This window comes from Falco naumanni, chromosome 3 (assembly GCF_017639655.2).
Source record: "Falco naumanni isolate bFalNau1 chromosome 3, bFalNau1.pat, whole genome shotgun sequence".
Classification (NCBI taxonomy): domain Eukaryota; kingdom Metazoa; phylum Chordata; class Aves; order Falconiformes; family Falconidae; genus Falco; species Falco naumanni.
In genome coordinates, this window is record NC_054056.1 from 20498697 (window position 1) to 20512581 (window position 13885).

General features: G+C 44.9%; 1 protein-coding gene across 1 annotated transcript; it reads right to left on the reverse strand.

Moving 5' to 3' along the window:
• Positions 1 to 634: 634 nt before the first annotated feature.
• On the reverse strand, positions 635 to 12851 carry MRS2 (magnesium transporter MRS2). Its single transcript, XM_040588937.1, has 11 exons — positions 12684 to 12851; positions 12431 to 12504; positions 10956 to 10992; positions 10239 to 10351; positions 9594 to 9767; positions 8798 to 8928; positions 7984 to 8100; positions 5128 to 5280; positions 3913 to 4030; positions 3072 to 3185; positions 635 to 1991 (listed from the first exon to the last, which is right to left on the reverse strand). Exons 1-11 carry the CDS (start codon positions 12829 to 12831, stop codon positions 1881 to 1883), a joined length of 1290 nt encoding a protein of 429 aa, XP_040444871.1. The 5' UTR covers positions 12832 to 12851; the 3' UTR covers positions 635 to 1880.
• Between the last annotated feature and the right edge of the window lie 1034 nt (positions 12852 to 13885).

The following is a 13885-nucleotide window of genomic DNA, read 5'->3' on the forward strand; positions in this document are numbered from 1 at the left end:
TTTGCTCTCAACACACAGCCTCTGCTGGCTTTGGGGGGTTTTCTGTGCATTATCTCAGATTAATTTTATGGCACATGGACACATTTTGGTTACTTGAATTGTAAGAAAACCATTGAACATTCGCACAGCAGTAGAGAGAAAGGCAGTCCTATAAAAGTTGTGTGTCTCTGTGCTTTTATTGTGCTTTCAGTCAGTCACGTACAGGAAAAGGAGTCAGTACCGCTCACAGACGCCTCTCCGCACAAGACAGGGCTCGGGAAGCTGACGTGAAAGCTTCCCAAAGGCTTCAGCAGTGTGTTTCAGCACTGGCCTAATGCAACAACTTGATCAAACCATCCGCACCCGTATCGCTCCACACACTGGGTTCTCCTGGGTTTACCAGCCCACCTACAGGAGCCATTGGTTTTTTCCACTGGATTGCTCAGTTTAGAGGGTTCTTTACATGTCTACATGCCAGCAAAAAGGCTGCCAAAAAATACAGCTAAAAAATTCAAAAACACGACAAACCCCAGTAATTTTCTCACCTTCACATGTCTTTTACATCTACAGTTGAAATCACATAGAGCGCAAGAACAACTGTTTGAAAGTAAATGCATACAACCAATTTAAATCAGACTAAGATCACAGGCCTGCATAATTTTAATTTACATACCTTTTTATTTCCATTTTTGACTCGTTAGTCCTGAGTAAAAAAGTTCACAGCTACAGATACTGTCTTTTCAACCCCTGCCAGGACAGTGATTTATCTGGTGGCACCTAAGGAGCTACTCACTGTATGGTACAGAGAGGTGAAAAAAAAAAACCAAACAAGAAGCAAGACAGTTTGAGACCTGACGTAGGAGGATTTCACGCTCCCTCAACAGGCAGAGGGAAACCTGCCAGAGTTTCAGGCAGGTTTCAGTTTCTCTGAACGCCCTCAGGAGTTCAGAGAGAAGTCCCAAGAAAAAACACAAACTGTGGGCACAAGACTTTTACTCCTCCTTTCAGCCCATCACAGGACACCAGGCTTCCACACCCTTACTAACGCGGCTACTTGCTATGGCGCAGGCTAGTCCGTGCTGTGTCTTGTCGGAGAGAAAGAGCAAGCAGGGCCCAGCCTAAGAGAAACCCCCAAACCAGTCTGTTGATTATTACCAGTCCTTAAATTGCAGCTAGCTCTATCAGTGCACACTGACGATGCACACTTGTGTTTGCCACCCAACACTTAATCAATGTGCTCCGTTACTAAAACTAGATATGTTTTGGGCCTAAATTAATCATTAAGGAATACCCAAGATAAGTAGCTACACTTCCAAGCCTGTTATTGCTCACTCAAAATAAAGGAAACTATTATTTCTGGTTACTGCCAACTGCGAGGCGGTGCTTCAAGAGATGCAGATCTGCTTTTCGCTTTGGAAAATGTGTTCTCTGCGATAACATAGGGTATTAAAAAAGCGCCACTTTTTGGGTGGATTTTTCTTTGACATTTTAAGTCAGCTTCCTAAACCTTCAGCTCAGAACCAGAATTATTGATGACTGCTGACTGTTGTCATCTTTGAAGCTGGAAATACTGTTCTCTTTAAGAAAGGCCATTAGGTGAAGAAGTATTTGACAGCAACACTTACAGTGAGAATGCCCAAAAAATAAGTACATGTATGTGATACAGAAAATTAGTGGGGTAGAGGCGAGACGGCTGTGGAAAGCACGTCACTGTTTTCCCTTGTGTTTCTTGGCTTTCGTGCGTGAGCATTAACATCTCACCATAGGTTTTGGCACAAAATATGTATTAAATTAGCAAGTTTAGAAATTCTTGCAGTTTTCAGTAAGGAAGAACAAGTGCAAGAGGTGACCAGTAACAGTAACACCGTGTAACAGTAAAAGTCTCTTCAGTCCTGCTGTTCCTACTGGTTTGTTAATGTGCTTCTGCTCAGCCCAAATGTTTCTGCTTTAAGGTTGCTCTTTATCTCCACTCTTCCAGCTGCTGACTGGGTTTTTTTCAGAACTGCAGGAACCTAGGCAAGATACAAAACACCCTGTGATTACACCAGAAGCTGCTCTATATGCAGCAGAAGGAAATAAAGCTTCACAGAGGCCCAAACCCTGATTTTTCTCCGCTTGATTTTCAGAACACTCTCCTTGGCTTCTCCTTCCCTCATCCCTTTCAGTACATTTCTCCAAGCCAGAGTCAGTACGTGCTGGAGCTGGTTTCGAACAACACCAGAGGATAATCCAGGTAGCTGTAATCTTTGCCATAGCCAAACCCATAGCCAGCAATCCCCAACAAATGGCTGCGCCTGCCCGGTAGGGGCAAGGGAGGAAGAAGCGGAGTTTATCTGGGGCTGCCTTTCTTTCCTCACTTGTAGCAACTTAACTTTTGAATCCACTGATACTTTGCTGTTACAAATCGCAGAGTGCACAACAGAGCTAATACAACACGGTCCCACAGGCTGTGGCAGGAGGTCATCAGCAGGGAAAGTGACCCATACAAAATCATGTCATCTGAAAACGGTCTCCTTGGAAATCTTTGCACAGCTTGGTACGACAGGGCTCTGCGCTGCCATCAGCGCCAGGGGCAAAGACAGCTGGTGGGCATGGGAGGAGCCAGTACTAACCCTGGACTGGGAGCCAGGAATCACAGCCATGGCAGCACCCTCCAGAGATGTTACAGCTAGCACCTGTCCTCAGCGTCCTTTTCTCCCTACCTTCTCTTTACAAGACGGGGACTACAGATCCAGCATTAGCGCGTGGGTGGGAGGAGAGCAGCAGAAGTTATGTTCCTTGCTGCAGCGGCCGAGGCGAATGAGGGCTGCTTCTACCGTTGGCCTCAGCTTCCCTGGGCTGCCAGGGGAAAGTAAATGCAGCACGTCCCAGGAACAGCCTGCAGCTTCACTTCTGGCCAACAGTGAGCAGCATCTTACTGCTCAGGTGTCTCTCTGTCAGTGCTGGGGATTCCCACTTCATTCAATCCAGCTAGGACTGAGCTGAATTCCCCCATGCTCTGTGCCCACCCCTCTACAACGGCATGATTCCCGCTTTAGAAATGGACCATACGTGCTGAGCCTGAAGCAGAAACCCCAGGCAGCCATACGTACGTGAGGAGGTAGCGGAGGTTCCAGATGCCGCCCAAGGAAGGAAAGCAAACGTCGCCATATCAGACCGCTTCCCAGAAATATAATCCCTGTCACCAGCCAAAATATTCTGGGGTCCTACCAACAGAACCTTCCCATTAGTCAGGCAACTCTATCTTCAGAAAAGTGATTACCCAAAGATAATCTCTCACCCCCCAGCAGCGTTCTCCTCCTTTACTGGAGGAAGTGGTAAACCCTCTACCATCAACAGCCAGGCCCCGCCTTGGGAAAAGGGCTGTTTCACAGCAAAGCATTTTATTTAGATTCTCTTACTGTCCCATGCCATTTTCCTTGCTTCATCAGGAAACTTGAAAATTCAACTCTTCTGTTTAATGGATTTGGAAAGGAAGAAGTGTTTGCTTTCCTTTGGGTTTTTTGTTTTAAAGATAGCACGTGCAAGTGTAAATTTGTACCCCCCAGTCTAGGTATAAACATGTAACTGACAGTAGAGTATTCCCTCTGGTGTGCTGGAAATGCCCCGGCTGCTTGCCAGAGACCCTTGTATCTGGCAGACAAAGCTAGTCCTTCCAGAAGAACAGATGATCATTAAAGAAACCTTAATAATGCTTTAAATCAGTCCTTATACAACCATAAATCTGTCTTTCCATTTCTTTTCTGTGGAGATTACATAGAAAAAAAGGCTGCAATACTGTGCAGTGACTGTTTGAACACATGAATCACTGGACTAAATTATGTAAATCTGGAGCTTTACCTATAGAAAAAAATGAAATATTGAATATAAAAAGCACTACAGGAGCAGGGCCCATGTTTAATGTCACTAATAAAAGCAGCACTCATTCCTTACCTCTTCGAGAGATGACTCCAAGTTCATACCAAATGCAACTCCTATGAGTCCAAAAAGAGAGAGAGAGAAAGTCCCCATAGTCAGCTGCAAGTTCAGTCTCATCATCACATTACGGTGGCTAAAGAAAGGAGAAACATCTTTAAGGGGAACCCAAAAATTCATTTGCTGCCTCAGTTCTCAGCTTCCATACAGCATACACCAACACCAAACAGCGAGAAGAAGCCACGCTGGCATTAGGCAACCCAGGCACAAAGCTCATGATACAACAATACAAAGAGACTATTGTTTTGAAATTGCCGCATCAGGATACCTCTAAGGCAGCAGGTTCTGCTTAATCATCATCAGATTTTCCAGCATCGCTCAACTTCTCAGAGGTGTATATACACAGAGTAACAGTAAATGTTCACAGAAATTTGTGTTCTCTCACCACTAACTGCCTGGAATTTCTATGTATGTATTCACAACAAAAATATTCTGTTCCTTGCAAACAAATATACTTGCAAAGATGTGGCCGGTAAATGCTGCAGACCATAAACTTGACCCAGTTTTGGAGAATTCCATATTTAAGTCTACCCCAAAAGGATTTTTGTGGTTTCCTGGTGCAGCATCCACCAATTGCTTCTACAGGTAACTCCCCAGTAAAGAGGAGAAGGATTATTAAACACTGACCTCAAAGACAGTGAGTGGCACGTGCTTGCAAATGCAAGCTACAATTATTTTTCAGTAAGAAAGCTGACCAGTAGCGAAACTGTAACATACAGAGAGAGAAAATACTCACTACAAAGTTACTCCACAGAGTGATAACGCAACTTGTACTGAACACCTGAGCAGCCTAGCCAGACTCTTCAATAATTGAGTTTTGCTGACCTAGGACTAAACTCTCCTGAGCAGAACTTTATTTTGCCCCTAAATCTGCAGACATCCCCTTTAGTGAACAGCTCCCCAGAAGGATCTACGAGCCGCCCGATTTCTCCTGCTAGGGAAAGCTGATGCCTAGCTAGGAGGGTTTTCCACACACCGATTAGGGTGTCTTGTTGCTTTGCTCTGTCAAGTTCACTGATAAGAAAAGCACAACACAGCTTCTTGTGCTGTTACTGCAAGTCCATTCAAACCCTCACAAAGACGGAATTCCCTAACTTTCCTTGCAGGCAGATTTGAGAAAGACTAGGCAGCACTGAATTCTGCTCAGGCAGTCCAACAGAGAGGGCAGCTAACCTGTCCAGGTTGATAAAGATTATGCTTTCTGAGTCGTCAATCAGAACTCTGAGTTCACGAGCTTCATTTGCAAGATCTTCTGCTTGTCTGTAATAGTTCTCCAGCAGCAGCTCCATTTCCTCTGCATGGTCAATCCCAGATGTACTCTCCTCACTGTGAGCAACAATTTATATTTTTCTGGTTAGCTACATGTTGTATACAAGTGTATTACTGATGTATTAAGACAAGGCACATAGGAGTTGCAGGGAACAGCCAACAACAGTGTTGTCAGATCTCAAAATCCAGTCTTTTCAGTGAGGAACTTCCATCAATACCAACAGCTTAAAATAAAAGGCATATTTTTATACCTATCAGCTGATCAGTACAGGCACTCAATTATTTTGAGTACAGCAGTTAGCATTTGCTGTGCTCAAGGCATGCACACCACCACAAATGTTACTTCTTCAGATATTAGAAGTTATAAAGTTATATAAATCTTATATTACTTACAAAGTTTATATTATTATTACTATAAAGGGCTAACAGTTTTGAAAGAAGATGCTTAATTTCTCGGTGCCCTCAAGTGGTGGAAGCTGGTAATAGTGCAAGCAAAACCTCCAAGGATAAAACATAACCAAAAGTCAGCACACAAACAACTACACAGTGAAGGAGATGTTTTACGTGTTTATGAGAATAGTTTAGTTGTAAGGTGTGTCAGCTATACACAGTAATTACTGCAAAATGTTTTGGGAGCATGAAGGAGCCGAAGAGTGAACATCAAATGGAAGATGCTGCTCTCCTAAGTGAAATTTTTCTGAGGGACTTTCATCTTGCTTCCTGGTCCAGCTGCTGGTGCAGCAGCCTTCTCTGGAGCATGTGTGCACGTTGCTGGCAGTGTTCACTGTGCAGATGAAAGCTGAGGCACCCGAGATTCACAAGAGCTTTCAAACTAGCAGCAAAGCCAGGAAGATTCTACATAATTTTTTCTCTTGTGGTGTGGCCTTATTTCTCTAGAGGGACCAAAGTATCTCCTCCTGGCATTGCTGACCAGGAATCTCTCTGAAATGGTTTTCCAAGACAGTAAGTGATACATCTTAAAAATCAACTGACATATGCTCCCTGAGAACAGAGCCCCTAGTTTCTTTCTCTCTTATGGACCAGAAACTGAGAGTTAGCTAGGCTGATTTTAAAGCCCTTCAGACCCTGAGGCTTTTACTGCACGCAGGTGAGAGGAGTTGCAGACCTGAAAGCCTTAGAGCACCATCTACTCTATTACAGATTCAGCTCAAGGTCTTACTTCGTTTTACATCAGCTCCCCTATGGATAGACAAAGGGAAACAAGAGGCACAGGGACTTGGAAATAACTGCCACCCGAGCTGCTTTCCTTAACTAGCCTCCGGCTGTCTCATGAGCCTTCAACAATCTGCCATCCCTCCACACACAGACACGATGCCTGTGTCATCCTGCCCTGGGCTCAGCCCACCATTCCTGCTGCAGATGATCTCTGATGGCACCTATACACCTAACTGGGACTCTCCACACCTTCTCAGGCTTCTCCAGTCCATCAAATACCACACAGCACCTGTATCAGTCCCGGAGCCAAGAGAGCTGCCCACACACTGCAAGCCTGCCTGCAAACGTGCTGTTGTAGCTGGCATTTCCTCCTGCACGGACTGCCTCACTGCATCCCGTAGTGTGGCTCTACCACTCTACAAAAGCTCCCACCACCTCTCCTACCCTTGTGCAACGGTGTCTGAAAGAAGAGATGACTTCAGGTGTCTGCTGGCATGAGAGTGCAAGGTGACTTTGGTCCTTCCTAGATGTTTCCTACACATTGCCTACTATGAGGCAAGAGACTTGCCAGCAGTTTGTATTAAGTCCGAAGGAAGGCTGTGAGCAAAACCAGGACAAAGACCGAACAGCTGCTGCATCAGGAGCAGCCTGGAATTCAGAGCCCTCCTGATACTGCTCCTGCAGAGGCATCCAAAAAGCAAACCGCATCCCACTTCTGGAATGCTGAGTTTCTGCTGCACGTTTAGACTAAGCTCTGCAGGGCAAGAAACTATCTCCTGTTTTCAAACCCATACTACTGTGTGAACAGTATTCCTAGCCACATTCAACGTTAGGCAAAAGTATTAATCAGCAACTTAGCAAAGCACCCTGAAATGTAGTTTGTTATCTGCTTAAACATAAAACATGTCTGTATACCCAAGATTTAAATACAATTCAGCCCAAATATGCTGGGATCTGATATACGTTATCTTTTTGATTTTCAGTTTTTGTTAAACCAACTGGTGCTGCTGCTGTTGTGTGCTGTCTTTTCACCAGAACTTGAGAGAGTGCAATAGGACTATTTCTGCATGTATATTTTTTTCCTGAAATGCTGCTTTTCAGGTGCACAACAAGATCACTCCAGGGCATCTTTCTTTCAGGTTCTGCTGGCAAGAAAAAGCTAGAAGTGAGGTGTTCATAACACATCTAAAAACAGAAGTAGGGTGTCTGACCTATTCAGGACAAGATTTAAAACGTGCCTCTTCGAGTTTTTTTGTGAAACTGAGGGAAATTCTCCCGGAATTTAGTCTGCATTGAAAAATAACATTTGCTTTTTCTCCTCATGCCATCCTGCTCCCATCCCATTACATGAGCGGTCCTGTTATGCCAAGCACTATTTGAAACTGCATAATATGACTACTGCTAATGGAGTCCCTCTCCAACATGGTAAAGACAATGGTTTCTGAAGTGGCAAGCATTAGAGCTTTAAAAAATTAGGAAGCCTTTTTCTTTCTGCTTTTTGGCAGGGAACACCCAGTACAGTGTTCAAGTTCTCCTTAAACAAAACACACTGTTAAAAATGTATGTGGTTTCAAATATACATACAATACTTGTGGATCAGTCCATTTAGACAGACAGAGCTCTTCTATTAATTCTTCTTCATCTAAGATCTCCAGAATTGTTTCTTTGAAAACTTTAAGATCTGTTTCCAGTGCTGACAAGCTGAAGAAAGAACAGGCAAAAGATCAAGTAATCCCCACTGGCACCAGTGCAGAAAGGTAATCTCTAAATGAGTTTGCCAGCCAACACCCTCGCCAGCAGGAGCGGCCAGGTAAGACTTCCTTGGAGGGTTCTACAAGCTCCTTCAAAAAATCCTCTATGGGCCACGCACACTGAGCGGCGGCAGTGACCTGTCTGGGGATCAGTGAGCTACAGACACACACTAAAAGGGATTCAAAAGTTTTTTTCTGGCTGTATTCGTAAGTCAGGAAAAACCAGCACTCTGTGAGTGGGTAGTGAGTGCCTGTTTGCACTGTCATTCAGAGAGGCTAACACACCAGGTACCAGTGTGCTAGTACTAGTTATCTTAAAGCATAAATCCAAAGCCTAATCTTGTTTTACATTATGGGGAACATTTTTGTGATGTTGTTTTGTTCTGTTAGGTATTATTTCATTCTGCCAGATGCTACCAAAGAAGCTCAACTGTATTTCTGACAAGTTGGAATAGATTACCCTTTTTCTGTTTTTCCCCATATCACTAGGTATTTCATATACTGATCTTTAAATTTACAAAGAAGATGCACAACCCAGCTTGACAGCAATCTAGGAAATTAACATTATGTACCATTTTTCTAACATTTAATTGCACATAATTTTCTATGGTCATCTTCTAGTCTCTTCACGGCTTACTCTTATTTACCTCTTGCCATTTTGCAGGAGAATGTGTAGTTTACTCCTATCCACAGACAAAAGCTTGGGGTCCACTAGAGCTTCCAGTGTCTCAACGATCTGAGGCTGCAAAGTGTTAAGTCTCCCCTGCAGTTTGCTGATCTAGACAACAACATGATCCTTCATAAGAATTAAAACAATCCCTTTAGAATGACTTGGGCAACTGACTCTGGTCTCTGAACATAGAATTCACAGTAATGGGCAGTTAACACAACCGGCTTTCCAACGCCTGGGAAATACTTGCTATGCGTACATCACTTACAAGATAAAGCCAGTGCAAAAACCAGTATCTTATAAAAGCAATTTGCACTGAACTGAAACCCAGCAACAACCACACCAACAAGGCTGATAAAGCTAAAATACTACTAGAAATGTCATATTGCCATTAACAAGCATGTATTTTTAAGGATAGCTAGAAATTGTCATCTGAGTGCTGCCCAAGAGGCCAAAATCCTCAGCGCTTTTCTGTGACTTCCATTTCAGCTACAGCATGTCTCTAGAAAGGTACCCTGACCCGTTTTTTAATTGTCCAAAGGATGGTGAAGCCATCGCATCCAATTAGCACTTTCTTGGGAAAGGAATGGAAACACATACACACAAACCCATAAATACTAAAGCAACAAAAGCAAAACAAAAAAGAGCTCCTACAGTAAGTGAGGAACACATATACAAATGTGTATGTATAAATATTAACACGAGAATAAAATCATACTGTTCTAGGAAGCAACACCTTCCAAAACAACTTAAATAAAAATGAGATAGCTCACCCGGTACTGCAGGATTGCTTCTATGGCTCGGAATTCAAAGGGCAGGGAATATGTAACTAGTTGACCTTCCCCAGCCAGCTGAGCTGCTAGTTCATTGATGAGCCAGCGTTCCAGATTTAAATGACGATAATCTAGTATCAGAAGAAACTCTGGTGTTATGACAGCCTTCAAGAACTGAAAAAGACAGTACATATAGGAGTCTGAAAAAAAACCCTCAATAAAGACTTCTTGTAATCCCTGTAGTGCATTTGATAATTTAGGCCTTTATAAACCCACTCTTCAAATGTCTTTTCCAGCAGGAAAATAACAGAATCTCAAGCTAACTGCAAACTAGTGATCTCCCACAGTTCAGACACAGCACTGTGCTAGTTAGTGGTGGTACGACTGAGAAGAGGCTTGTCGTAAGCCTCCACTTCTGTAACAATCTTTGCAATGTTTCTCCAATGCTCAGCTAGGACAACAGTCATTAATATGTACTGCTGGTGAACCTGTACCTCCGATTGCTAGGGAGAGCTCCAAAGACACATTTACTGCTGGACTGCATGTCACAGAAAGCTGGTATTAAAAGAACTGTGCAAGAAAATGCAACTGCAAGAACAGTAAGGCACGGTTCAAGTTCAGATTCAGCTACAGGGAAACCATTACCTCCATTCTCATGATGATCCTGTTGTTCCTAGTTGCAATGCTCATTACATGTTGAAACCTCAGATCTCGAGCCTGAAGACCCAATTCCTGGTACAATTCTGTTTTCTTCTTTTCTGTCATAAAAATATTTTTAGACGAAGACATTTAGAAGACAAGCATATATGTTCTGAAATACCATTTTAGTGTGTTAATAAGTCCCGCAAAAGAAAAAACAAAAGCCAGGCTACCTTTAAAACAGTCTTCCTCCCATTGATTCCTCAATGTAATTTATTTTTTCACAAAGTTTAGAAGACTATATCTTGAGTGAGTGGAAAGAGAAAAATTCTAGATACAAGTGAAAAAGTTGGCCATGACAACGAATCTCATGTAAGAAACTGAGCGACTTATTTGAGAAAGCTCATGTAATCCTACAGAAAAACAAAGCAGGGAAAGCAGCATGCTGGTCAAAAAGGGAGAAGTGAAAATGACCGTCCTGTGACAGATGGTATACCTTATTTTGAAAACATTACTTAAAAATATACAAAAAATTGTAACAATAAAGATACTATGAAGACCAATAGAAGGCAGCTAAAAGAAACAATGTTGCAACATCTCAAACACTGGGAAGTAACCCAAACATCATTTCCTACCCCATGCAGATTCCCAATTGGGCTCTTATTTATTGGACAAGGAAGACAAACAAACAAACCAACCAACCAACATACAATGAAAACTCACCAAAATAGGTAGCATTTCCCTCTTTGTCAAGCTTCATCTAAAGGAATGGAAACAAATGTAACTTTTTCACAGAGCTACTATAAAACAACAACTTTAAAATTGTTTGCACTTGCCTGGAAGTTAAGTGACAAACACCTTATGAAGAAAAAGCAACTTTTCATGCCCTGTCTTCACAGTTCAACCCAATTAAGAAAAACATTGCACCAAATTGCCATGTATTTCACTGTGTTTGTATACACACCAAAGAAAACCAGTGTCATCTGCATGACCATGGTCCTTTGTAAACACAGGGAAGGAGGTGATTTACAGAGGATCAGACTTAGAACAGACCAGATTATTTCAGTTGGAAGGGACCTACAACAACGGTCAAATCCAACTGCCCGACCACTTCTGAGCTAACCAAAAGCTAAAGCACGTTATTAAGGGCACGGTCCAAATGCCTCAAACCCTGACCAGCACGGGGCCTCGACCACTGCTCTGGGAAGCCTTTGCCAGGGTCTGAACACCCTGCAAACCTGCCCTGGTGCAGCTCTGAACCATTCCCATGCATCCTATCACTGGAGACCAGGGAGAAGAGCAAAGCAGGGCATCTTACAATCTGGATTACAAATTTTTCTATTTCCTCTGGAACAATTTGAAAATTTTACAAATATTAAAAAGTACCACAAATCAGGTAGGTAGGCCTCGTGCTCATGTCAAGTACTGCATTAACAGGCTATTAATAAGCTAGTAACTGGCATATAAATCCTTCTTCTCTTAGCATTTGTCATTCAGATTAATCAGTAACACTTGCATCTCCTAGTATTTTTTTTTTTAAAAAAACAAAACTACAATGTCTGGTTTAATCAGAAAGTTTGCTGTTTTGCTCATGAGCCATGTAGCTTAACTCCATATTACCAGCTTTAAAAATAACTTTCTGTGAATTAAACATACCGAAGCATACACTGCAGTGGAGTTGCAGCTGGGGTTGCATAGCCACAAGGATGTAGGTGTGTACATCTTGATCCAGAGTGACTGCTCTTTGCTCTCAACAAGGAGGCCTCAGCTTCCCTCGCATGTTTTAACTAACAATGTTAATCAAGCTTGCAAATGGCTTTCAAACTCATTTTAAAAAGGAACATATGGCGAGCTTGTTTTTCCCCAAATCCTACGTTGTTTAGAATTGCAGCTACCAAGACACAAAAATAGTAATTCTAAAAGGCATCAGCAAGCCTTGACCAGCTTAACGAGAGACCTTCTCAGCCTTCACAAGGCAAGAGAACTTCCAGCAAATGCTGGATCTTAGACAAACATCGTGATGAACACTGTATACCGTAACTGCTCCTCAAGTCGGGGTACTTTACACCAGCAACTCAGAACTAGGGATGTTCTCGGAGAGATGAGCCCGCCTGCTCTTACGATGCTTCAAGAAAAGACAGACGGAGCCCATCCTCCTGCACAAGCTGCGCTCCGCGGGGCCGCCCGCACGTACTCACCACTGCAAACACAGGGGACACGCTGGCGAGGGTGGCCTGGGAGGCCTCTGTCGTGGCATGTTGGTAGAATCTACCTGAAAAAAGACAGAGCATTTCCACCTCCAGCACGGCGCACCCGCGCACCGGCCACCGCCTCGGTGCCACCCTTCGCCCCGGGCCGCACCTCGGGGCCTGCGGGGGCACGGCGCAGCACCGGGCCCGGCGGGGCCTGGCGCCCGGGGCCGGCAGCGGGAACCCCGGCCCGGCCGCTTACCCGCCCAGCGCAGCCCCCGGGCGCCCGGCCCCGGCGCGGCCCAGCCCCGGCCCGGCGGCAGCCCCAGCAGGGCCCGCAGGCAGGGCCCGCCGCCCGCCCAGCCGCGGGGGCACCGCAGGGCGCGGGGGAGCAGCCCGGCCCGCAGCATCAGCCGCCCAGGCCCGCGCAGCCCGGCCGCCCGGCAGCGCGCAGCCGCGGGCAGGAGGAGCCCGGCGGGGCGGGGCGGGGCGGGGCGGGGCGGGGCGGAGCGGCCGGCGTCGTGTTCCCCGGGCACCCCGGGCCGCTCCGGCCTCCCGCCGGCAGCGCATGGGCCTCGCCGCGGCCCGGGTTTGCCCTGCCGCCTTCGGCCGCCTGAGGACAGGGGTACTTTAAAATTCTTTTTTTCTTTTTTTCTTTTTTTTTTTTTTTCTTTTTTTTTACCGAGAGTAGAACAATTCAGCCCCCAGTAAAGGTCTTGCAACTTAATCTCCTTGCCCTACTTGTCTGTCTAAAATAGACAAATCTAAAATAGACAAGCTGGTTGGCTGAGATTTAAAAGTTTATGCAATTAAATCTCCTTGTCCTACTCATCCATCTAAAATAGAAAAACAAGCTAGTTGGTTGAGATTTAAAAGTTTATGCAATTAAATTTCCCTGCTCTACTCATCTATAAAATAGAGAGACAAGCTGGCTGGTGGAGATTTAAAAGTTCGTGTAATTAAATTTCCTTGCCTTACTTATCTAAAATAGACTTGGCTTTATCTAAACGAGAGAGACAAGCGGGTTGGTTGAGATGTGAAAGTTCAATCAATAACATACCCGCTTCCACTGTGACATGCCACTTTTAAACGGGCATGTCACCCTTCCTCGGGGTCACACACCACCAGCAGCACCCTTCCCTCGGGGTCACCCCCCACCAGCAGCACCCTTCCTTGGGGTCACACATCACCAGCAGCACCCTTCCCTCGGGGTCACCCCCCACCAGCAGCACCCTTCCCTGGGCTGTCGGGTGGCCTGACAGCAGAGCCTGTGCGGAGCCCCGCAGGAGGACAAATTAGCAACACAAGCGTGCCTGGGAAGCAGGGTGCTGCACAGGTCTTCCCAAGCACCCTGGCTCATGGTGTGCAGATGACCTTAACGAACAAAGCCATTCTATGCTGGTGAGGTCAGGTCCCCAAAATCCCTCCAGCCTGCAGGGCACTGAATGATGACTCCAGCAGCAG

Coding starts and splice junctions, on each gene's coding strand:
- MRS2 (XM_040588937.1), bottom strand. CDS start 12,831: ATGCTGCGGGCCGGGCTGCTCCCCCGCGCCCTGCGGTGCCCCCGCGGC. Junction 12,505..12,683: donor CCGGGGGCTGCGCTGGGCGG/GTAAGCGGCCGG, acceptor GTCTTTTTTCAG/GTAGATTCTACCAACATGCC. Junction 1,992..3,071: donor AACCTCCGCTACCTCCTCAC/GTACGTATGGCT, acceptor TATCTTGCCTAG/GTTCCTGCAGTTCTGAAAAA.